Source organism: Triturus cristatus, chromosome 1_1, assembly GCF_964204655.1.
Source record: "Triturus cristatus chromosome 1_1, aTriCri1.1, whole genome shotgun sequence".
NCBI lineage: Eukaryota > Metazoa > Chordata > Amphibia > Caudata > Salamandridae > Triturus > Triturus cristatus.
This window is the reverse complement of record NC_140579.1, coordinates 36,854,528-36,881,506: the sequence shown is the minus strand read 5'-3', so window position 1 is coordinate 36,881,506 and position 26,979 is coordinate 36,854,528. Positions and strand designations below refer to the sequence as shown.

The 26,979-nt window shown below is 43.6% G+C and overlaps 1 protein-coding gene across 1 annotated transcript in view; it reads right to left on the bottom strand.

The window, feature by feature from the left end:
- Positions 1-26,979, bottom strand: part of LOC146869280 (RNA helicase MOV-10-like) — a 283,487-nt gene that overhangs the window by 240,843 nt on the left and 15,665 nt on the right. Inside the window, exons 4-5 of the mRNA XM_085633089.1 lie at positions 17,257-17,433; positions 10,020-10,167 (exon numbers count right to left, since the gene is read on the bottom strand). Of these exons, the coding sequence (XP_085489215.1) occupies positions 10,020-10,167; positions 17,257-17,433 (325 nt within the window). The remainder of the gene's footprint in view (positions 1-10,019; positions 10,168-17,256; positions 17,434-26,979) is intronic.

Sequence of the window (26,979 nt, the reverse complement as noted above, 5' to 3'; positions counted from 1 at the left end):
GATGTTACGTTTGAACCACTGACGCCTCCCCTCTACACAATTAGAAGTAACCATATAGTGGTAGGTGAAGTCGAGAGTCTAGTTATTCAACAGGGTTGTTCTGAGAAAGCAGAAATTAACGCAATCTTTGTTTTACAGCGGGGTGTTGCCTCCCTTATTCCTGACCAGACGCCAGTCACGCTACAGAAGTTTAAGCCCACCTTCCCTTGTTTTGTTTCCCTGTTTTCCCCTGGCGTGTCATCCGATACTCTAGAGCCTGATAGAGTCGGAAGACCGTTGGGGAAGACTGAGGCATTTTCTCCGGGTTCCTGACGCTCCTGCAGAACTTTCCTGGCTCTCCTTACACTCGAACGGATACGTTTGAGGAGCAAAATGACCCGCTGGAGTTGGGGTTCCCTTTCCAGGATTATGCATCAAGCAAATCATGCAGTGTTTAACCAAATTCTCAGCACACTTAATAATTCCACCATTCTGCCATACCGGAGCCAACAACTTACATATCCCTTTTGAACTAATGTGAGCCAACCCATGAGCCATAGTAACCACCGGAAGCACATATGCATCCGGCAACAACCATCGCTGGTGCTCTGACAACTCAACCAAACAGCCTGTTGAATCCAACATTCCCGTACTCTCTCTCCACATACTCAATTCTTTCTCAGTAGCTTCTGCCTGAATCATCTTCACACTTTCCTCCTTCCACAACCCATCTGGCAGGACCTGCAACATACATCCGACTCGTCACATCTTTCGCCGTTTCTCTCGCTACTTCATCTGCAAATGCATTCCCTTGACCCACATCATCCGTAACCTTCTTATGCGCACTACACTTCACTATCGCAATTTGGGTCGGCAAAGTAAGTGATTCAAGAAGTTCTCACTAATTGTCCATGCTGAATTTTCGTACCATGGGAAGTAAGAAATCCTCTCTCTTTCCACAAGCGACCAAAACTGTGAGCAACGCCAAATGCGTATTGGCTATCAGTATAAACATGCACTCTTTCCTTTTGACAACACACACGCTCTAGTCAATGCTATCAACTCCGCTGCTTGCGCTGAAATTCTGTGCAATACGTGCTGTTTCAACAATCGTGTGCAAAGTTGTGACAGCATTTGCTGCAGTCGTCTCTCCATTCGGAAGCTTAAAGCACGAACCATCTACCCATGGGGTACCATCAGGATTCGAAAGAGGAGTATCTTTCAGATCAACTCTACCCTTCGTTTCTTCCTCTGTCCGGAGAAAACAGTCATGCTGTTCCTGAGCATCTGTCTCTACAAAAATCGGCAACAATGTAGCTGGATTCAATGTGTTGCACCGCTTGATGTGCACATGGCTAGCCAAAAGCGTCAACTCATAACCTGACAAACGCGCAATGGTAAGATGTTGAGTCTAAGTTCTATTCAATAGGGTATCCACTGCATGTGGGACCATCACAATCAATGTATTATCCAATACCAAACCAGCAGACTTTCGGATAGAAACAGCCGCTGCCGCTGTAGCTCTTAGACAACTAGGCAACACCCTAGCTACCGGATCTAAAGTAGCTGACAAATACGCACATGGGCGCTGCTTGTCTCCAAATTGTTGCGTCAACACTGACAATGCACAACCTTCTCTCTCGTGTACCTAAAGTGTAAAAGGTTTACTGTAGTCGGGGGTACCCAACACCGGAGCAGAACACAATGCATCACGCAATTCGGAAAAACTCTTCTGACATTTGTCAGACCAAGGAAGAGGGTGTGGTGTGTCCTTAAGAGTAAGTGCCAACAAAGGTTTCGCTAGCAAAGAAAAATTCGGAATCCACTGTCTACAATACGAGGTGATACCTAAGAAGGCACGCACCTCTCTCTGTGTGCATGGCACAGTCATTTGGGCAATCGCTTGTATACGCTCTGGGGTCAATCGCCTTTCCCCCTTCGACAAGAGATGACCTAAGTAGGTCACTTCTTGGCGGCAATACTGCAACTTCGAAGGTGACACTTTATGATGAAGGTCAGACAGGTGACGCAACAAAGAAAGAGTAACTTCTTTACAAATCTCTTCATCAGCAGCAACCAACAGATCATCAACATACTGGATAAGAGTAACACCAGAAGGCAATGCAAGAGTATCAAGCTGAGGTTTCAAAGCCTGACTGTAAATGGAGGGACTCTCACAATAACCTTGAGGAGCGCGCTTAAACCGGAAACTGCAGCCTCCTAAAGAGAAGCCAAAAATATCCCTACTTTCCTCAGCAATCGGAATACTGAAGAAAGCGTTCTTCAGATCAATAACAGAAAACCAAGCAGCTGAGGCAGGGATCATAGTCAAAGCAGTAATGTCCGGGACAACAGGAAACTGTGGCACAACGATCTTATTGACCTCTCGAAGGTCGATCACAAACCAATACACAGGTGGCTGAGAAGAGTCAGTACGCTTAAGGACAGGCAGAACAGGACTGTTACACACATTACCTCTCGTTTCTTCAACCACACCTTTCTCAACCAAATCATAGATAATCGCTAAAACCATCACTGGAAATTTTGTACTGGGGAATGCGAGGTAATTTAGCATTCAACTTAAGGGTAACAACGTAGGGTGGAATCTGCAAGAGACCAACATCATTGGGACCTGTAGCCCAAAGTGTATCAGGGAGAGAACGCAGTTCCAGTGGAAGGCGATCCTTAGACAGATACATCGGGGAAATCACTTTCTTACCCACCGTAAGATGTACTCCCGAAGGAGAACAATGTAATGTCGCATGCAATCTTTTCAACAAGTCCAAACCCAACAGATTCTCACCACAGCCTGTCGTTAGAATAAGGGGAGCCTCCAATTCACAGGGACCAATAGAAAGGGGCAAAGGACAAGAAACCGGATTACGAACTGGGGAGCCAGAAAATCCTACTGAAACATTGGTCAAGCCAGACAATGGTGCGCCGGGGAGTTTAGAGTGCATGATAGAACTCTTTGCTGCACCAGTATCCAAAAGAAAAGGTTCTGCCACACCTGATGTAATCACTTCAACATAAGGTCCACTCTGGTCTACTGGAACTGACACTACTCCCTCCCTTTGTCCATGGCTGTCCTAACTATCATTAAAACCAGCACTCTCACTTCCAACATAATAATCATCAGTGTAGTACTGAGCGGACTGGACGGTCGGAACATTCTGTTGGTCAAAATAATTAATAGAATTCTGAGGGGAAAAGGAACGTTCATTCTGGGGAAACGTACCACGTCCCCTACCCCTAGGTACTTTTTGGAAACCACCACGACCTCTCAGACCAGACTTGCCATTCGCACGCTGTAGCAAGATCGGGCAACTATTCTTGAAGAGACCTTCTTCTTTACAATAAGCACACTGATTAGGGCCTAGCGGGAGTCGCGAAGCAAAAGACTCAGGCTTCTGCAACAGTTTCTGAAACTGTGGGGGTTGCTGAAACTGGGAAGGTTGCTGAAACTGACGCTGATTAGGGCGAGGCGGATAAGCCTGCTGCAGAAGAACTTTCGTTTTCAATTCTCTAGTCTTCTTCTCTACTTTATCCTTCTAATCTTTATCTCTATTCTCATAGTAGTGTGCAGTAGCCAATATCTGAGCCGAAGAAGAAACAGCCCATGAAATCTCAGAGTCCTTTAACTTATTAGAAAGTTCAGGAAGTAAATTAAAAACAAACTTATTTACAAACAACCTCTGACCACCTTCTGTACTCATATCCTGACCACTATGATCAATGAATGTTTCCTCAAACCTAGTGAAGAAATCAGACACACTCTCGTCTTTCTTTTGTTTGCATGCTGCTAACTTGTCCCAATTCACCCGCAGAGGAGGCATCATAGTTTTCATTAAATTAATAATCCTACCAGGTAGTTCTGCGACTAAGGGTTCAGGTTTGGCACCTCCTACCTGCCGCCCATCTGCAGCCGTAATATTAACCCACGTATCTCCTAACTCTGGCGCGTGATCCTCGTGACGGATCTTCGCCCACAAGGGTTGAGGAACTACATTACCCATCAACATATCTATGTCAGCTAAATTCATAACACACGCATCAACGGTCTGAGACAACTCCTTATAATAACCAGCAGGATTTTTATGGGGGTCAGGCAAAGTCTGCTTAAGAGCCAGGACCTCAGCTCTCTTCCAAGGGACATGAACCCACACTCGCTGAAAATGAGCCGGTACAGCCGCAATACCATGAGCGGCATCAGCCACAACTGCCTTTCTCCATACAGGGGGAACCTCTCTCATAGGATACTGCTTCACTTTTCTACTAATAGAAGGGTCAGGTTCGAACAATGACTGAGGTGGAAGTCTAGACCTAAAAGTGAGTAGTGTCTCTACCGCTTCCTCAACATCGTCCCTTTAGCAAATTCAGACTGAACATTAAGCAATTCCAATGGAAGTGAACCCAACTCATTATCTTCCCACTCCTGACGAAGGAAGGTACACATGACATCAAAAACATACCTTTGTTTTGGTGCCTCCCACTGTAGGAAGATATCCATAACCACTTGTGGGCTGTACTTGGAGGTATTCGAAACCCATCTACGAGCAAGGAGATCTAACACTGCCCGCTCTTCAGGACCAGGGAGCTGACTACGTCTCTGCTTACGTTCAGAAACAGGGGTCATATTCAGTGACCCAAAGAAAGGAAACAAAAGACTAGTGACAGTCTCAGTCATTCGTTGCCAAGCAGAAGGAGAAGAAGTTGACATGAGGACAGGAGACAAAGTGTTTTGAGGTGACAGAGACGTAGGGACAGAAATAAGAGAAGTCGAAGATAAAGGAGTGTAAGGCAAAGGAGTGAGGCAAGGCTGGTGGCAAGGCTGGCGGCCCTGAAGGGGGCTGCGCCAGGGGAGGAAGAACCACCTGTGAAGCAACGGGTGGCTGAACAACAACAGGGGGTTGAACGACAACAAGGGGTGCAACAACTGGAGGTAACGGAGGTGCAGTAGCACCCTGCACATAAGGGGGTGGTAATCTCAGTAAATGTGACATCAAAGGATCCTTTTCAGGGTCTACAGTCACATTTGAAAGGGGAGGTGGCAAAGCCGGAAAACATTTGTCAATGGCCATGCAATGTTGTCTATCTGACACTTCAATCGCACGATCTTCTTCATCTTCCTTAAACTGCCTAGCAGCTTGCATTACCGATATATTCCTTTCCTTCCTATCTCTCTTAGCTTGCTTAATTTCTCGCTGTTTGGCTTCCTTACGCCAAAGGCGGAAAGAGTCAAACATCGCCGGCCGGGCTTTCTTCTTAAATAGCGCAACTTCTAGGTTATCTAAAACATCTGATTCAAAACTACCATGTTGGGGCCATCGTAAAACACCATCTTTCCTTGTATAACGGACCCATACTTCATTAAAGGTAATGAGACCTACACCATGCTTTGAATAGAGCTCATAAGTTGGAGTTCCAACCGGAGGTATCCCTATTACAACTACATCAAAACCATTTCCTAAATTTGTTAAAACCAGGCATCTTTTAGCTCACTAGTCTTGCTTCAAACTTCAAGGGGTTATCAAAAATGATACACTCGCAAATATACGAACCCCCCGGCTTCGACTATTACAATGGCCGAATCAAAACCAAGAAACAAAACAAAGTCGTGGGAGCGACCCACTTATACTTAACCAAAATGTCTGTCACGCCACCAGAAGACCGTCTAACGTCTCGCCTTACAAATCATCACAAGAGGGACAAGACAGGGCGACAGTCAGGGCAGTAGTCCTTCGCAGCCGTCGGAAAGGGGAAGCCTCGCAGAAAAAAAACCTTCGGTCCACGTAGACATGCAGGGGTCGATGAAGTGGCGGCTATCCTCCAGAATTTCCTCACGGGGCTCCTCACAATCCTCGGGCTTGGACCAGTACTGCTGAAGTCGCCCCACATTGGGCGCCAGTTGAAGAACCGGGGTTTAACCCAGCGGCGTCAGGGGCACGCCTAAAATCTTCGAGTTCACCTGTCTTGGTATACAGAGACACGGAATACTTCTGGATGGCATCAGAGACCAAGTTTATTAGCTGCAGCTAGTAACAGTGATCCTAGAAATACATCACGGTGTAAATTCTCAGGAGACTGCTCATTTTACTAAGGCGAGACGTCTCCTTTTATACCCAATATTCACATTATAAATGTACACCCACTGCACAAAATTCTATCCAATAAGGTACATTTTCAAACAAAGTGTCACACAACAAAAACTCAATTTACAGTATCCCAACCCAAAAGTTAATTATTAGGAATGTCCCAAATTCAATCTCCACAAGCCGGACAAACCTATAATTGAAAGCATAACCCATGTAATGAAGAAACATAAAAAAAAGAAACGGTAACAGATGCTGAACAAGATAAGGCATGTGCAAGGAAACTAATTATTAACGATGTCCTGAACATTGATTGGCAATCTCAGACAAAGATCGATCAGGGAAATTGGCTTTGCGGGGTCAGTTTCAGGTGCAGAGGTCAGTTTCTTACAGTTCATTTCAGAGTCAAAAAGAAACCTAGTTAATGTATACATGAACTAAGAAGGCCAGGCCACTTTATTCGACAGGCTACCTTCACAGGCCTACGTGAGAGCAACACAACATGGTGGCACAGAACAAAATTGAGTCAGACTCGAGAATTACAGAACCTCAGATTGTGTTGCTGCAAAAGTTCACGGTGTTCAGGGGTCACGGTTCCACGTCACCCACGATAGGCACGGGCCTCAGCTTTGCTGTGGACTCAGGGTAGCCTCGGGGAAGTCTGGAAATCCACCTCTGGGACTTCGGCGTCCGGCGGGAGCTTCAGAATTGCAGACCGGTCAGTTGCTTCTTTGGTGCCTGCCAAGCAGGGGAGTCACTCCTTGACCCCAAGGGAGATTTCTTCCGTCTTCTAGTCGAGATTGAAAGTCGAAGGTCCAGGATATATGCTGCAGAGTTTCGTCCAGGGTAATCTAAAGTCACATGGACTGGGTTCCCATACTTATACTAAGTTAGGGGGTTGGACATACTCTAGGGACCCACCTATGGGAGGGTTTGGAAAGAGGGGTGGTTACACCCATTTCCTTTGTCCAGTTTCGCACCAAAGCAGGGGCAGGTAGCCCCTGCAACCGGATTGAACTGGACTATGCACAGGGACACCAAGTGTGCCCCCAGTGCAGGACTTCAAAGCACCAGAGAGTGCTCCCGCCCAGCCCCAATACACCTCTGCCTGTCTGGGGAGGTGGTTACACCTCCCTTCAACAGGAAACCTATTGTCCAGGCCTCCCCTGCCGGAGTTTCGGTCAGCAGCAGAGGCATCCATTTTGTGATGCCAGGGCTCAGGAAAGTCCTACCGGGTTAGAACAGTGTGAACATGTCTCTCTCTCTAGAAGGGTGGAATGCTACCCCCGCCACCAGAACTGGCGGGGGTAGTATTCCAAAGCATTTGACACCAAACACGACATGTTTCCGTGCAGCCCTCCCAAAGTTAGCATTTACCGCGAGGATATAATGCACTTAAGAGCATATGGTCAGGCTGCACCACAAAGAGCATCAGAGGAGGTACTCCGAACACTGCAGAGGGGCTCTGCTCATGCAGGGGCACCATCTCACATAAAAACCAAGCACTCTGCCTTCAGGATTGTTAAGGCCTGCCATAGGAGTTACTTATAGGTTTTATATGTGTGTGTAATGGTAGTGATATAGGTAGCCTCTACCACTGTAAGGGGTGTAAGAACACCCTTACCCAGGCTGCAGTAGCAGACCTGTGGTGCCATTTTGGAGTGCTTCCCAGGGGTGGCATAATACAGGCTTCAGCCCCTGGTAGGCCTCTGAGGTACCTATGCCCTAGGTACATAGTATACCATATACTAGGGGCGTATAAGGCACTCCAGAATCCAATTAGATATGTACCTAATGTACATGCAAACCATTTTACAGAGAAAGCAGATAGACTGGGGCCCTGAATAGCAGGGTCCCAGTCCAACTAAGTCATAAACCAGCAAAACACCAGGACAAAAAGTGGGGGCAACCATATAGTCAGATTCCACCTTCCTACAGCCTGTATACAATCTCCGATAGGCTGGCTTCTGTATTTCCACTGCCCACTATTAGGAAGTTACTTTTTCTTTTCACTTGAGCACTCCACAAGAGCGCTCCCCCACTCTATTTTTTTCTTTTGTGTACTGTTTTTCCCTTCTACCGCCACTCCCTGTGGCTTCCCTCCATCCATTCCTCTATTTGCCCAAATAGCCACTGTCTTTTAGGGAAGACAATGACTGCCAACTCATCCACCTCAAAAACAAAACCAAAAAGCAACAAAAAAGCTTTTTCATTTATTTTTTATTATATGTGCAGATTCATCACATATCAGTAAATAAAAGTAGTGCATATTTTATTTTTTGCTTTTGGTGATGTAATGCACAGTATCTTGCTGAATCTGTACACCATCACTAGAAAGGCGTTGCTCCCCCCCCCCCCTTTTATTTGCCGAGTGAGAGGGTGATATTTTACCCCTCCCACTACACATAGTCTGGGCATCTTTCCCCACACTCTTCACCTCTGCTGGTCCTGATGAAGCGCCATGGATCATTTTGACCACTAATAGGCGCGAAACATGTCGACCATTTGACCTGTACTTTCAGTTACTACTAAACACATCACGTTTTGATTAGTAACATTTTTTCCACGTATTTTAGTGTACCAAGGGTGCCTTCTTATTAAATTTGTTTCCCAGGTAACCCTTAGGTATTTTTATTCCTGCACACACTACAGCCACCACTGATCCTGGTACTCCCCCTCCACATACCCGCATGCACCAATCGGCAGCTCTCTTAAAAGATCTCCGCTAAAGAGACCCTTCGGGGGACCCGTAGGGCATTGCACCGCCGGCCCGACGAGGAGCACCGCCCGATGATGAAGCATGACATCCCTCGGGGTGTGTGAGGGCAACAAGAGACACTTATGCTGTCTCCCCCCTATCCTGAGTACCCAATCCTAGACCTCTAACACATAGACCCTTCTCTTTACTTTCCCTTTGTTGAGGTACGGTTTTGGTTGACTTTCAACCAGACCGACCCCGGAACAGTGCCTTCTAGTAATTACCCTATTGACTTCCCGGAGCACAGGCACTGGACCATTAACCAGCTCCTGGTCCCCCCCCTTTTGTTTGGATACAGTAAAGCCAATAGGTCCCAAAGGTAAGAACTCCTGGCCTTCCCAATGTTTGTTTTGATTGTCAGTACCCTGGAGCACAGTTTCTTTGCCACTCTTTTGACTGTATGACTATTATCCCTTCCACTGCACACACGCAGGCTACTTTTTTCCTTTTTAAGTACTATGTGAGGGCGCACACGTTTCTTTGATAGCATCCTAAAGACTGTCCCTGCATGGCCACCCCAATACCTGCATCGGCATGCTCTGCATCACTCTCTTCGACCCCACCCGACCATTTCTTCCCCCAACCTGTATTTGTTTTTACATTTCTTTATTACCTCCTTCAGCCTCAGGTTCATTTATTTCTCTTCTGTCTACTCCTACTGCTTCCCCCACCATCTTTGTTGCTCCCTCAACCCTCATTGTCCTTTAAATATTTTTTTTCAATTTGTGTGTCTAGTGTCTCCCATTTCTTCCAGGCTGCCCAGTGTTAAAAAAACCAGTTTTTATTCTATTTTACTGCTCTATGTGGCATTTTCAATCAATAAAAAGAAAAAAATGGCACCCATGCCATTTCAAAGGCACATGATTAGAGAAGGATGTAGCAGCTAGCGGCATTCTGAGGTGCATGTATGTATCCAGGTCATGGCTTTTTTTTTGGTATAGCATTGGCAAAAAACGTTTTGCTGAGGCTGCACAGTTCCGGCAAAGCCAATAGGCCAAAAATGATTTTGCAAATGTCTGTTATGTTTGGTGGTGTATTAAAATCCCGATGCAATAACACAAATAGGTCTCTTACCACTAGTGCAAATGCGTAGCAACGATGACAATCCTTCAGAAGACGAGTCACTTCTAAACTAACATAATTTAACTGCAAGAACACAAAGTGCAAGAGAATGTAAGAACTGTAGTTACCTGTTTGATTGACTCAACAAAGGTTACTGTTTTCCCAGTTCCAGGTGGCCCAAAAATCAGGTATGGAGCAGGCCTGGAGGATCCAGTCACTATCTGATGAACAGCATTGAACTGTTCCTGGTTACTCTCCAGGTTGCGATCGAAGAGTCTAAATAAATTAAGAACAGAGACAGGAAAGGTAATATCCTGAATGGGATCCACTAGCTAGCAGTACCAATCAATAGAAGTAAACATGGACTAGAGGTTAACTTTCTTTAATGTGGACACCGAATAATCTTACATTCCCCAAACAATCAAAAGGTGCAATCCGAAGCAAATCACTGTCCGTGCCTTAGATCCTCACATGCAAACAGAAGGGTCCCTTTCATACATGCGGTCTGTCGCCCAGTGTTGAGCTATAGCTCTGCATATTTTAAAAACATAACTTGTATAAACACAATCATATATTCAGGTTTGCAAAGTAAATTTGAAGCGGAATGACACGGGTATCCCAACCATCAATCAATAGACATCACAGGTCATGCTAACACCCAACCAAATTTATATCCAAGATTAGTATCCAGGGTGAGAATTCCACACTCCAGTTTGCAGGAGACAAAACTGAAGATCCGATTCACTGGAAATAACATTAATCGCAACACAAGGGTGAAGCTGCCACTAAGTTTTGAGATTTTCCCATAAACCAAAAAATTAGTCTGTCCGCTGAAAACAGACAAATCATTTGTAAAGTCCAGTGTGATGTCAGTATGCTGTTGGTCCGTATGATACACTAGTGAGCTTCCTAGAAGGGCCTTAAATATATATATATTTTTTATTTATATAGTTTTATAACGTGAAAACGTGATCCAAAGGTTTCAGAGTGCTGAGCAAAGCAACCCCCACAATGTGTTACATAACCTAGTAGCTCATATACACAAACCATAATAATCACAAGAGAGTTTGTGGTTCAAGATAGGGCTTCTTGTGTGGTGCCAGTAGTTCCACGTACATGTGCATTTATGTGAGCACAATGACCCTGCTGCAAGGGTCTCGGAGTTGAGGTTGGTTAGAACCTTGCATTATGTTAAGAATCTGTCTAGAAAAATCCTTTTAACCTCTTTCTTGAAACAGTTATTTGATGAATTCAACCAATCCTCCGACGGGAGAGAGTTCCATATTATTGGCGTGGATCCAGTGGAGTGTGGGCCCAGGTTTTCTTTTTTCTGAATCTGTGGTTCCAGCAAGAGGGAGTTGGCACTTTGTAGAGATTAACTACCCCCTGAAATCTTGAGCTTGTTTTTTAAGGTACTCCGGTGTATCATGGTGTAGGGCTTTATGCATCAGCCACACTATCTTCATCTGGATCCTTGCTTCGACTAGTAGCCTGTTGAGAGACTTTACAGCAGGTGTAATATGTTCAAAGCGTCTCTAGTATCAGTTATTAGTCTCACTGTGGCATTCACAGACCCCTTGAGTGATGCTGTGCTTTATTTCGGTAAACCTCTTAGTGTTGCACACCCATATTCCAGTCTGGATACAACTAAGGATTGGACCGCGAACCTGAGCTCTTGTGGTGGGATTAAAAGTTTCACCTTCTTGAGGTTAAGTTGGAGAAATGCACTACGTGTGGATGCTCTGATGTACGCCCGCATGTTGAGATTTTTATCCAGGGTTATCTCAAGGGATTTCATTTTTGCACGCTTCCAGATAGCCCCATTCTGCATTCAAGTAACTCTAGAAGGCAGTTGTGGTCAACTGTGTGGAATGCCACAGATGGGTAGAGTAGGAGAATGGCAGGAGTCGTTCTGGTCCAGTATGTTAAGTGGCATCCATGATGATTACGATGGCCGATTCAGTGCTGTGACCTGGTCTGAAACCAGACTTGAACTTGTCTAGTAGACTGTACTGTTTAATATGTTGACATAACTGGTTAAGTAAGAAGAGTTAAGAACAATGGTTCAAGGATGGCCCAAAAGGGTCCAATAGAAAAGGTGACCCAGGCAGGGTCACTTGTTTTTTAAGATAAGTGAAATCAATTCCGTAGGGAGCAGGAGACAAAGTACGTAAAGGGTCATGTAGGTCAAAAGATAGCAGGTATTTATTTAAACAAAGTCAATTTTAGAATGCTCACAAAATAAGAAAAGCGTGGTGTGAAATAGTGATAGTAGTTTTAAAAAGACATCGCATTGACAACAATATAGTAGTTGAATTCCATAATTGATCTTTACAAGTTATAAAGAATTCATGTTGTGGGGTGGTCGACGGCGTTTCGAACCCAATTATTGGGGTTCATCTTCAGGACAGTGGTGAGCATGTATTTTGAAGTTAAACTGCCCGTAAAGTTCCTAGAGTCTCCAAAGTGGGAGGCAGGGGCTTCAAAGGTTAATTATTTGAAAACAAGCAGCTTGGCAGTACATAGATCCGCCTGGAGAATGTAATTTTCTTTAGAGGGGCGACAGGGCAGTGAATGGGAGCCTGAGGCCGAGCAGTCAGAGACGTCCTGCAGCTGTTGGGGCTGGCTGATGAATGCGGTTAAGTATACATTTCTTTAGCAGCTTTGCGAGGAAGGGGCTGTTAGACATTGGATGGAAATTATTTAGATCTGTAGTATCTGACATTTTTTAGGAGAGGTGTCACTTTCGCTATCTTCAAACATTCTAGTATGGTTCCTTGATTTAATGAGGAATTTACTATTTTCGTCCTGAGTGGAAACAAATTGAATGATGTCTTATGATTGTGGGGGGGATTGAATGATAGAAATCAGATATTGGTTTATAGATGCTTGTTCATCTCATCTTCAGTGATGGTTTTGAACTTGCTCCATGCGGCCTCATTCTAGGTCTCAGTGGGCTGAATGTGGGTTCAGGGTTTGTCCACTAATGTGATTTCTCACTGATCGTGGAGTATATTGTTATCCGATGTGGCTGTTGGTTCAATTTTCAGTATTTCCTCCTTGAAGGTTAGAAGGCTTTAGAGTTTTCCTGGCAGGTACTCGCGATCACTGTGGGATTGCAAGATCCAGTTTGCCACCTGACAATTTTGAAAACTTTCACTGGCCTATTTTTGGCTCGGTCTAGTTGAGATTTGAAAAAAGATACTTTTGCATTCCCTATTGTCTTATTGTAGGGGTTTCTTAGCTTCCGTAGTGGTTTTTGATGGCCAGATGAGGGTTATTGTATCCATACTTTCTCTCAGCAAGTATGAGTCTCTTCCTTTTTAGGTTGAGCTTACACAGTGTATACAGCTAGACGGATTGTTTACAATTCAATGGGCTTACAATGCGCCCACAGTATACAATTAGTTGTTTTTGTTGTCACTCTTTTGCAGTCTTTAGATTGCTTGCCCATAAGCTTACCTTCCCTCCTTGTCTCAGCTCCTCCTTCCTTGGAGCATGGAATAAGCATGTGTTCCTCCTCATCTTTGTTCTTCCTCGTCTTTTTGAAACACACTATTTTTAAATTTTATAAGCAGTCCTGTGTTATTCTTGGCCATGCAATGTTGCCTACTTTTAACACAGACATATGGCTTCCTTTTTTTGTTGCTTTCAACCTATCAGCCGTCTCTTTTGACAATTTAATTACTTACACCCACAACTGTACCACTCTATTCTATGCCCCTCCACTCTACACAGCGCAACTCCAACCCCCCCAACTCTTTGCCATTCTACTCTATGCCACTTCACCCCACTCTATGCCACTCCACGCTTGTATGACAGAAGCACGCATGGCTAAACCACACGTGCCTATACCAAGCAGCCCCAACAAAGACTGCGTCTTAACGAATTCCTTTACCACGCATTTTCGAGGCAAATGCATGATTGGTGAAGGGATATTAGTTCTAAAGATCATACCCCAGCCCCCCTGCCCTGAGCCCTAAAACCAAGCCCCATGTACTAAAAACTACCCCGACCCCAGACCTGCCCTTGAGCCCTAAAAATGTCCCCAGCCCTAAATACTGTCCCTTCCTCCTGCCGCCTTCAGCCCGAAAACTCACCCCTTCTTAATAACTTCCGACTCTGCCCCCCTGCCGAACCCTTAAACTGCCCCCACCCCTGAAAACTGTCCTCCCCCCTGCCCCAAGCCCTAAAAGCTGACTCCCACATCCTAAAAACTACCCCGAACCCAGCTCCTCCACCATGAGCCCTATATATTGACCCCACCCCAGAAAATTACCCCAACCACCCCTTCTCTGAGCCCTAAAGCCCGGAACCCTGCCCTATAAACAACCCTGACCCCACCTCACCGAGCCGTAAAAAAGACCCCACCCCCAGAAACTACCCCCACCCCCCAAAACCCAGCGCCACTTACCAGACTGCCTCCTCTCCCAATCCTTTCTCTTCCTGTGCCCAGCCAGCCGCGCATCTAGACCGCACACTACCTTAACCACGCATGTACGGGGTTAAGGCATATGCGTGGTTAAGGCATATACGGGGTTAAGGCATATGCGGGGTTAAGGCATATGCGGGGTTAAGGCTGCTGCGCCCAACTCCACACCACTCTATTCTACTCCACACCACTCCACGCTACTACACCCTCCTCTATTCCATGTCACTAACCTTTAGCCATTCTGAACAACAGCCACACTGCTGTACAATATGGCTATATGACGTTGGCAATGTCAATAGCTCTCACACAGGCAAGGCCTATTGACTTTGCCACTGCTTGCTTCTTTGTTGAACCAAGGATGGGAGAATTTGTTTGGTGTCTTTTGTGGCAAACCAGAGCTACCACCTCTAATATATCTGACATTGGTTTGTAGTGCTCAGTAAGCTCATGTATGCTCCTTAGTTTGTTTAGTGGTGGAAGGTTTCTCTAGGATAGGGAAGTCAGGTCATTTCAGCTCATGTTTCTAGTGTCTCTCATACAGTGCTTTTGTTTGATCTCTTGACATTTTGGTGTGGGTGTCAACATAGAATATGATTTGGTGATTAAGTGACCAGTCAGTTGGGATGATGGAGTCTGTGGTAATGGCACCTCTTCATTATGATTAGATCAAGCACAGTCACTTTGGTGTGCGTCACACCTGTGCACACTTGTACCAGTTTATGATTGCTAAGTATGTTTTTCAGAGTAGTGACCTGTATGTCTTCCTCATTGTTCCAGTGGAGACTGAAGCCTCTGAGAAAGATGGAGTTTGAGTGTAGTAGGGAGTGTACCACAGTTGTTTCCATTAGTTGTTCGAGGAACAATAGGTTGTCCCCTGCCGGCTGGTAGAGAAGTTGAACTGCCTTCTGTGTGTATTTCAACTCCCATGTATTTGCAAGAAGATGAATTATCCACCATGAATGGCTTAATGTGCAGAGAGTTTCAGTACATAACTGCAATCCAACCAACCAGTCGTTGCATATGATTGAGTTTTTGATGGTAAAATTAGGAGGTGCAAAGATATCCATCAAGGGATTGGACGACTGATTTACCAAAGTCTGGGTTCGAAATATCATGTCAATCTCATGAAACCAGATCGATTTGGCAATGCCTGTGCCAGATTTATCCACTGACCTGCAATTGAATAACATACACTTTATTGTAGGCTCTGACTTCTAGGGCTTGTTCTTGTGGTCCTTGATGAGCAGTTTCAAGATCAAGTTATTGGGGTTGGGCGTCTACACCTTGCAGCATGATATTTGTGCATTGCTGATCGAAATGATCGGTATCTCGTAGGTTGGTGAAGTGAGTGTCTGAGCTGCACCTTGCTAGGATTGTAATGGGTCTATATAGTGTCCGCCTTAGAGATTTAGTTGGACGTGCAGTTTTTTGGTTGAGCCTGAGCCAGTGCGCATGCTCTAGTGGAGTAGAAGCCCCGCCCACTCTCCGCCCCTATTTGCCATTGGCTTGTGTCATTGTCTGTCCTAAATGTTGGCTTCTGATTCATAAATGGGATAGGTAGTCCCTCCTTAGTACCGCCTCCTCTTCATTTGTCACCTCCCATGGCGACTGGCCCCTTTTCTTCGGTTGTTACACTATTTTCTTTATCCAATTTCTCTTACTGCAGAAACAACGAGCTTTGGGGCCTACTTTACAACCCTTCCCTCCCGTGTTGTCCGTGTCATCTTTATCTCCCGCCCTCCGGCCCATTGGCCATGCCTTCTTCCCCCCCCCCCAAGCCCTCCCTCCTGTTGTCCGTGATGCCTACCAATAGGTCTCGCATGTACGCGCACGTGATTGAGCTATTGGCATTGTAAATGGCATTGCCTTTTATTTATGTTTTGGTTTTTAAAACATAAATAAAATGCATTGTCATTTACAATGCCAATAGCTTAAACTTGTGTAAATGCGAGACCTATCGTATTACAAATACCTGTTTAGCTAGTGGTATGGCCGGTTGTGTGGTATCGTAAGAGTGTGTGGGGGTAACCTTCTTAGGTGTGTGAATGCCACTAATGCATACGTTTTTACCTCCAGTATGGCTAGTGAGGTCGCATTTAAGTTAGTGATGATGCTTTTTACATCCTCGCTAAGAAAGTGGATTTTGTATTCCAGCCTATTGAAGCTGCATCCACAACAGATAGGGTTACACTTACCTCACACTGCTACACTCCTTCTGTAGACTACTTTAAATGGTCGGTAAGGGATTCCCTCAAATCTTGTTAAGAAGCAACAAACTGAATAAATTGTGAAAGAACGAAACAAATTCATAGATCTGACAGTGAAAACGTCCCAATGACTCTTGCGGTTAGCCTTAAAACGCAATCAAACGCAAGAAAAAAAGGCAAGCTGCTGAGGATTTCATTGTGGAAATCTCAATTATAAAAATGAAAACACTACCACAAGCCCTCCCCTCTCAGGCCTCTAACACATCAGAGAAGAAAACAGGGTGAACTGAATGATGCCCATGGTTTCAAGAAGTTTCCAACATCTCCCATCCAAAAGCACACGAGGCAGAGGTGATAAGGGGTGTATCCCCACTGTTAACAGATTGGTGACCTCTTTCTTACAAGAAAGTAGTGCTCATAAAACTATACCCTGCTAGTTTATAAACTAGAAACGATGTGATCGCACGGCTTTCTTCAATTAATTTGCAGCCCATTTGTAGCTGAGAAAGCATGCTTAAATTGCCACCAACTGCTTTAGAGTAAATGTAACTACTGGACCCCATACCATGGAAGAACGCAAACATTTGTTTTTCAGTGCACCACTCTCCAGGTAAAACATGTAGCCCACATATAACGCACTTGAAAGGGCACTCAGCACCATTTCGTTTTGCTGTAGCCCCACAACTCGAACATAAAGCTGCTGGCCCTCTCCCATTCGGACCTTACCGCAGTTTTGTTCCAGGAGGTAAGATGCACTTCCCGTAGGACACGGAGGGAAAGAGGACATGTTTCAGGTGCTTCTGTGCCGCGAGCTCCACTGCTCTATGCTGCACTCTGAGAGGCAGACGATTAAAGGTGAAGGTGACATCGAACTTCAAGTGGTCAACAAACGTGCCTAAGAGGCTGCAAAACACAAAAAGATTTAAAACGATCAGCCTGCATGATCAAACTCCCGACGTTCACGAGAAGACCACACATTCTGGACTGCACTCTCTAGTTTCCTCCTCACTACCACCTTCACAAACAAATAGGTTTTATTGCTTCTACAGGATACCCCTTCCAGTCCTAAACGGTATGAATTCTAGCCTAAGATCCAGTCACAGAAAGCAGTCTTGTTTGAGCAGGATAATCAGCAGAGTGAATGCAGTCATTTTTGAAGCTGGGTTTTGGTTGTTTTCTCATGGCCAGTGTTTGTAGCTGGAGATCTTAACCAATTTGGGCACGTGCCATTTGAAGGACTGATAGATGTACTTCCTGGATTGAGGAATGTGCAAGTGGAAGCAGACTATGGGGTCTTGTTGCAGTCCACAGTATGGGATGCGTTTTGTTATTTTATTATATATTTGGTAGTTTATATCACACAGAAACGATCCAGGGTTGGCATCTCTCTTGACATAGTAGCAGCTGCACAAAGGAATAGCTAACGCAATCAAATAAGCAGCTATCACATAAATCTAAAAATTAGATAAGTGGGAGGGTTAATGGAGAGACCCAAACTATTAAATAAGAATATAACTTCTGTAAATATAGAAATTGTTTTATGAAGAGAGGAGTGCTGTTCTGAACTCATTTTAAAAACTTTCATGTGTACAATGTTAACTATACAAGACTGTACATTTTCCGCATTCCCCCACATTGTTTCTGAAATTAATGCATACACTGGTCTAAATCACAACCCTCAACTATTTCAAATGAATCCAGTTTTTGTTACGTCAAATAACTAGACTGACTTATTGCTACACAATAAAAAAGATTATTATGCATTAAATGTAATAATGAGTGCACCTAGAAATGTACATACAAGTATGCATTATCTTTTTTTTTTTTTAAAACAAATCTTTAGTGAGTTTTTGGCTTATTTTGCATTACCCCCCCCCCCCCCCCCCCACCCCCACCAGCCTCCAGCTTACAGGCATTACAGTTTATTTGTATATATATACATTTAACTGAAAAAATTATGACATAGCCGCTTTTAATTTAGACATATTAGCAATTACTACTTTTTTTGGGTTAGTCAATATCTTCTATCCATACTCTGAGTGGATCCCAGATAGCTAGGCCTTTCTTTTTCTTATTCAAGCCCTTACATCTGTATATGGCTATTTCAAAACTATAAGTTGCAAGTAAGCGTGCTCGCCATTGTTGAAATGAAGGTGGATGTAGATCTAACCAGGCCGACGCTAAACAAATTCTAAATATTGCCATTGCAACAAATATTAATCCCCTTATTTGAGTTGATCGAGAATCCCCTTCTACCCCCAAAACTATTTCTGCTGTTATTACAATATCGGTTTTGAGGATTTTAGAAAGAAAAATAGAAATATCCCGTCTAATGGTATAAAGTTCCTTGCAAGTAGCAAACATATGTATTAAATCCACTTCGGGAAGTGCGCATCTTGATCATCTTGTCCCCCTGCCATTGCTCCAATTTGCGATCTTTTTAGGAGTGTAGTATAACTGAAAAAAGGTCTTGTAAAATTGTGCTTGTAATTTGGTTGATATTAAGATTGATTGCGAGAGGTTGAATGCAATTTGAATGGAGTTTTCGGAAATTTCTAATTTATCCTGCCATATCTGAATGTGTTTGTCGAGGTCGTCAGGTAGATTAGTAATTAAATTATTGTAGATTTCACCAATTTTAATTGTATTATCCTTTATAATCATATCTATTATCTGTATTTTCTGAAAAGCTATGTTACCACCCCCTTTTTTCAACATAAAGTCTCTTACTTGCAAATACTTGTAAAAGTCACGATGTTCTAGTGCAAATTTATTCTTTAGTGATTCAAATGTATTAAACCCAGTTTGATTGAAAAATACACCAAGTTTTGTGATTCCTGACATAACCCAGCGTTTCATACATGAATCTGAAAAAATTGCGGGGAGATTTTGATTGCAGTGGATAGTCGTGTAGTATGAAAATCTACCAATCCCCAGTATTTTGCGTACATTACCCCAGACGTAATAGATTCCTTTAAGGGTTTTAAACCGGACCTTTTTGAAATGACAGTCATAGGTCAAGCGCTAGAGATGATCTCCCGTTGCTGCCCCGAGAATAAGTTCTTATGGGGTTGGAACCCTTCCGGCAGGATTTAAAGCGGGATTTGGAATTAGAAGCATTCTACTATGATTAAGTGTACTAGCCCACCAGTATGCTTTAGAATTGGGTAGGGCAAGTCCACCTCTATCTTTGGGTAAATTAATAAACTTCATGGCTCTACGCGATCTACTGTACCCCCAGATAAAACGAGAGAGGATACGATCCAGTTCTGTAAAGATATGTTGATCAAAAATTAAACAGATGCTTCTAAAAAAAAATATAAGAATTTAGGAAAAAATAACATTTTTATTAAATTGCTCCTGCCAAAAATTGTTAAATGTAAATTATGTAATCTCTTCAGTGATAAGTCAGTTTGTTTCAAAAGTGGATTCATATTTAACCTGACTAGATTGTTACGATTAGAAGTGATATTTACCCCTAGGTAGGTCGCATTTTCAACAATCCTTTTATCAGCTCAGCTAATTTGATTATTAATGACAATTTGAGTTTTATGTTGGTTTAGTTTATAGCCTGAAACTTCACCAAAATGATTAGCCTCTGTTTCAATTAGTTTTATAGCATCACTAGGGTTGGTTATGGTTAAGGCAATATCATCATTGTAGGCTAATGTTTTGGTGTCTCCATTAGGGGTCCTCACTGGAATAATTGCTAGATTTGATTCTAACCTCCGAATGAAAGGATCTATGAAGATAGCAAAAAGCAATGGGGAGCAGGGACAACCCTGCCTCGTTCCTCTCGTCACTTTAAAGTTTTCGGATATATCCCCATTTATCACAACTGCTGCTTCTGGGTTAAGATACATCATACGGGTTGCTTTGATGAAATTTTCCCCAATTCCACTCTTTGACCTGGCTGTCCATAGGTATTGCCAGGAGACCCTATCAAACGCTTTTTCGGCATCTAGTAATATCAGTGCCATAGGGTCTCCTGCCACCTCGGTCACGTCAAAGAGTGTGATGACTCTGTATGTGATCGATGGTAGATCTGCCGGGAACAAATCCATGTTGCCTGACCGATATAATTATGTGTATGAGTGGGGCGATCTGACTGGCAAGTATTTTGGAATAGATTTTGGAATCGTTATTGATTAGGGTGATTGGACGATAAGCCCCTAACTCGGTTGGATCTTTGTTTTTCTTAGGAAATACAATTATTTTTGCTTGTGCCCAAGATCCTGGTGGTTGTCCACCATTAAAGACCTGGGTCAACAACATTATAAGTATCTCTTTTAGCTGTTTACTGAATCTGGCATAAAATTCAGAGGGAATTCCATCAAGCCCACTTGCTTTACCGGAGGGAAGACTGTTAATTGATAGTAATATTTCGATCCATTGCGGCGCCTCAGCCAAGCTATCTGTCGGTTTGGGAAAGCTGAGTCCATATAACCGTCTCCAAATAGTCATCAATTTGAGATTGGTTTTTATAAGTCTCTGTATAAAGTTCCGAATAATATCTTTTAAAACAATCTCTAATTTCTTTGGGATCTTGGGTGGGGCCTTTAATGGGGTCTTTAATTTCTTTAATTGTACTATCCGTATGTTCCTGTCTAGCTCGAATTGCAAGATGATGGCCGATACTTTCCCCGAGCTCATAGATTTTTTCTTTATTTTGGGTGGCTTTACTGATTGCTTTATTTGAGAACACATCTACAATTAGATTTTTTGTAATGGCAACGTCTCTAATTGCCTCTTCAATATTGATATTTCCCCGGATTGCCATTATGAGCTCTTCCTGTTTTTTAGCTAATTCATTTTGTAGGTTTTTTAATTTAAATTTTTCCTCTTGATTGTTTTTAATTGAGAATCTCAGGGTTTCTCCTCTGATTCCCGCCTTAAGGGTATCCCAGACAATTTCCAGCGGTGCACTGCCTAGGTTATTTTCTAAAAATTCGGGGATCCAGTTCTCTAGAACCTTACAATATTCTTCATTCAGCAGAAGAGCCCTTTCGAACGTCCACCTATTGTGTTTAGATTCTATTTTACCAGTATCAAGACATATGGTTAGAGGGTTATGGTCGGACAATACCTTGGGTAGTCGATCTATGGAGCTATGTGTGGCTATATTGTGTGATGCAAATATATAGTCCAGCCTTGCAAACTTAAGATGTGGGTTTGAAAAAAAAGTGTATCCTGGATTGTTTGGGCACTTCAACTGCCAACAGTCGGATAACCCATGTGTGTTGCATAATTCTTCAAGGGCTCTGAAAACTTTCGGTTTTCGACCTTGATACTTAAGTTTATTGTGCCCCAGTGCCCAGTTTGAAGGAAGATTTAAGTTAAAATCACCACATACTATCAATGGTAGTGGCCAATGAACCAGTTCGTTGGATAAAAATTCTAAAGGACCTGGGTCATCGTCAACACACCTGTATACCGAGCAGATAGTTAATTTCTTCCCCACACCATAATGGCATTCGGTGATTGCCCATCGACCAGATTTATCTGCAGCTGATTTACCGAATTGAAGACCCCCGCTACGAGCTAAAATTGCAACTCCCCGTGTTTTATTGCTCTGAGTTGTTGCCGTAATCACCTTATATCCGAGAGTTTTTAAGACTACAATTTGGGACCTTTCAACATGAGTTTCCTGGATGCAGACAATATCTGCCCCAATTGAGTTAAGACCAACAGCTGTTCTCTGTCTTTTATTTGGATCGTTTAGGCCACATATGTTAATAGTTAAAATTTTACTCATTTTGAAGCTTTAGGAATACCAATTTTCCTAGCCTGATCGTTACGCCTGTAAGCCCTCCCCATCTCACTTCCCCCACAAGCCCCTTAAAACAAATTGAGACCGAATGTGTAAATATAGAAAGAAAACCCAGTGCCCCCTTCCCTGCCACCCATCCCCACCCCCCAATTCCCCTAAGAGAGGCTACCTGATTCAGGTTGAACCATGTTGTGGGCATCATTGCAGTCAGAGGGCAGCAAGCGGCGGCTGACCTGACATATATCTTTATTTCCCATTTTCTTAACATCCCTGTGTGTTTTTTTTTTGGGTTTTTTTTGTGCTCCCCTCCCTCTTTGCCATTTATGACTTGCTTGTTTGAACATTCCTGTTATATCTAACTAAATTCAGATTAGGTTATTTTTAGAGAATTACGGTTATTTTTTGGGTTTGTTTTTGTCTGAGATTGTGATTTCTCTTAAATACGCTTCAGCTTGAATCTCACTAGTAAAGCTTCTTGTATTGCCGTTAAAGATAATCTTTAACCGTGCAGGATTCTGTAAGTAAACAGTGGCGCCAATGCGTTCAAACGGGGTGAATAGTTGTCTCATCCTCCACCTTCTTTCGACAGTAGCATGGGCCCAATCTGGTCTGCAAAAGAACGCAAAGTCTTTAAATTCTCTTTTTTTTGTCGGTCGTGCGAGATCAAAAATAGTTTCACGTAGCACAAAATTGCCAAAGTTAACAAGGAACGCACGGGGATATTGTGTTGATGTCTTGGTTCGCTTAGGGAGTATCAAGGGAAAGCGATGGGCCCGATGTATTTCCTTGTTAAAGTCCCACTTTTGTAGTTGTGGAAATGATTCTTTCAGTAGTGTGATTATAAAACCCCTTGGATCATTTCCCTCAGCGTTCTCAGGAACCCCAAGAAAACGTAGGTTGTTTCGTCTGGCTCTATTTTCTTGATCTTCAACCTTCACCATTAAGTCTTTGATTATGCCATCCTTTTCTTTCCCAAGTGTTTGTAGATCACAGACATCTTTCTCCAAATTTTCCGTGCGTATTTCCACAGAGGCCATTCTGTCCGAAATCTCTAGACAGGTTTGTCCCACCTTTTGTATTGCTCCTTGAAGTTTCTGGATAGCTACGTGGTTTTTCTTATTATCATGTTTGACATCTTCATGAAAGTTCTTAATTGATTTGAGGATATCGCACAGGGAGAGTTCTGATTGATCTCGATTATCGTCACCTATCTCAATTTGCAGGTTTTTAGATATCTTAGGTTTCCTCAAAGCCTTCCCCGTGGGACTTCGGTTTACATCAGATTCTTGTGGTAAAATATTCCTGGGTTTATAGTTTGTTTGTTCGGTGTTACTCCCTTGATCCGTGGTGTCTTCAAACATTAGTCTATTTTGTCTCTTTTGTCTTTCCCTTTTTCTTTCCTGTTTCTTCTTTGTAGAGGTTTTCTGTTTCTTTGCATCGAGCTCTGATAATTCAGGGTCTGACATAATAGATTCAGAACTTGTCTGTTCAAATTTCTGTTGCTCACTTGAGGTTGAGGCGCCGGTTTCATAAATTTCAGAACCTGAACTTGAGTCAGGATCGGGTTCTTGTAGCACAGAGTGGGCTTTGTTCTGATCTTGGTCCCGAGCAGGGCATTGCAGATAGCTGGTGTCTTCCAAGCCTTGAGTGGCTTTAATGTTGGAACGGTCAGAGCGGAGACTTATGCCGATACTCGGTTTTTTTAACGGTCAGAGCGGAGACTTATGCCGATACTCGGTTTTTTTAACGTTGTGATGACCGCTGTTGTTGGTATTTCTATTCCTTGCGCCCCTGTTTGTACAGGTGTGGTCTTATACAGTTCATTTGGTTCGTATGCTTAGTTTGATTCTGTTTGTGCAGTATTCAACGCTTCTCCCACACCTGGCAGACTCTCAGTACACACGCTAGTTAGGGGGTTAACTCCCTGTACCCCTAGCGTTGTGTTACTAGATTTCAAATCAGGTCCGGGTTGGCTGCAGCCCTCTACAGGGCCGTTAGATATTTTGGCCACAGTGTTAAAGATGTTTGATATTCGAGGTTGGGTAATGTCTGGTTGTCCGCTGCTTCTTGCAGCAATCTTTAGGTTTTTTATTGTTTGGAGCCGCTTCGCTTTTTTCTCCAGCAAATCAATCATATCTCTACATTCTTCATCATCACCGACCATATCCTTGTCCTTATCTTTTTCTTATCTTTATCCTTGCCTTTCGATTTTGTTGTGACTTTGATTTTGGCCTTCTCCTTTTCCCTTTCTTTATCCTTTTCTTTCTCCTTCTCCTTATCTTTCTCCTTTTCTCTCCCCATCTTGACTTTCAGCCCTCTTGTTTCTGGGCGGGTATGACCACTGTGAATCTCCTGAGTAAGCGGAGTAGGCTGGTCACCCGGGGCACCTTGACACCCCAATAAATCATTATCAATATTGGTGTCGTTTTTCTGCTCTGGGTCAGCCCTCTGCTCCTGGTCCTGCTCCATGTTTCTAGGTGGGTTTGTATTTGAGTTAGTAATTACCGTCCTAAGCGTTGCCCCTCGCTCTTGCTCTTGCTCACCTTTATCCTCACTCTCACCTTCAAAGAAATTACCTGGTCGTCTGAATTTCTGCCACCTCCTCTTGCCGAGCAGCACTGTCCCGACAAACAGTGTGTGCCCTAGGAGGCAGGAAAAGTGAAAGACTAAACACCGCATCGACCAGCATCAGCCACCAATCACTTGAAGCGCTCACTGCGGGATTAGCGTTGCAGCGCAGGTCACCGTAGGATTACCGAAGACCGAACGTAGCAGAAGCTGACATGACCGCCAGAGCCGTCCCTGCCGCTGCCACGGACAGATCTGACGAACGAGCTGCGAAACAGGTCACAACCGCCAGGTTAGACTCCGGGTTTTTTTTTCCCACAGACACAGCTCTATCTTTATCGGTAACTCGAAGGAGATTGTATACCGGTGCTTTCGCTGATCTCACTGATCTCGCCGGTGTTCGATGTTCAGTATTAAATATTAGATAACCATAGATAGCACATCTCTTGGGTTCACATTGCGATTATCGTAGGCTTGAACAGGTTCCAACGCTCAACGCTGTGTCTCCCTGTAATCGCTGTAATCGCTGTTATCGCTGTAATCACTGTAAATGCCCGCTGTCTGACTGGATGCATAACAGCTAATCCTTGTTAAGTATTTAGTCAGTTTGTCGCAAAAGGCTCACTGGGGGTTCACGAAGATTCATGAGGGTTCATGAGCTCGTTCGGTTTTCAAACCATGCCGCCATCAACACACAGGAGAGTGGAGCGCTCAGGTCAACCTGTGCCGGTTTGCGCTCCAATCACAATGACGCCATCTTGCCTCTGCGCTGTGCCCTGCGCCTCCAAGTATGCATTATCATTGTCAGAAATGGGGCTATTAATTTGGGAGGGTGGTACCCATACCAAATCAAACCCTTTGATTAAGTCAAAACACAGTTCTGGGGGAATCTCTGCTCAACCCCTGGAAATTATGGCACAAGTAGTAGGCAATTGCAAGACAAGTATGCAGTAAGTTCAAGCAGTACCAACCATTTTAAAGAAAAGAACACAATATCTCCAACTGATTAAGAAATGGAGGAAAATTGAGTAAAAACATGAGCATATAAAATTAGTTCAGGGGAAAAAGAGGTATATTTTTAAATGTTTAGGTCAAATAGCACCAAGAAAAACTAAAGCACCAATCAAAAGTCACTGTTCTCTGTGGAGGTGCAATTTCAGGTCCTCTGCAATAGAGCAGAGGTTGGACACACCAAGTGGATTGCCCTGGTTTAATTTTTTTAACCTTCAAACCTATTTTTTATGAAAGTCAAAAATCCTCCAGTAGGGCAAGTTCCAAGGCGGTGGCCGGAGAGGGCCCCCACAAAGTTAGATATGTAGTTATTGAACTCCTGCTGAATCCGTTGGTTTTGGCACCAAAAGCTCTGAGTGTGACTAACCTGGGTTTTATGGCTTGCTTTAATATTTTGGTTGCTTAACATGTCAAATTGATTTGCCTCCTCACTACACTTAAAAATGTAAGCCAAATCTTATAACCAACAAACTCCAATGGGTTGCGAACCAAGACAAGTAGGATGACTGTTAGAAATGGGATCTCTGGTTGGCTAAGGCTTGCGCCAAATCCAGGCAGAGACCACCACTCTAGTCAGGGCAAGGGAGTTACACGCCAAAGATAACCCCTGCTCACCCCCTCGGTAGCTTGGCACGAGCAGTCAGGCTTATCCCGGTGGCCATGTGTAAAGCATTTGCGCAGGCACACAGCAACAACATCCCAGGCACACTACAAAAGGAACTCCACACAAGGTTATATCAAAAATAGCCTTTGTATTCTCAAAACACATTAGAATAGTAAACACATAATATACATGGTGCCATCTGGCACTAGGTCATATCTACAAGGGAATTATTTACTCCTGACAGGGCCAACTGGACCACTGTCAGTACCATCACAAAGTGAACTTAGTAAATGTAGAACTTATCATAAACATAGAACACAACCAGTCACTACTGGTAATCACTGTACTTAGCATCGGCCTGTAACAAACTACATTATGCACAGCATCACATCAGGCGCAAATTACATTCTGCGCCAACCTCACCAGCATAAACACATTATGCAATTCTCTCATAAGTCTAAATGCATTAGACAATAACCTCCTAAGTAGAACTACA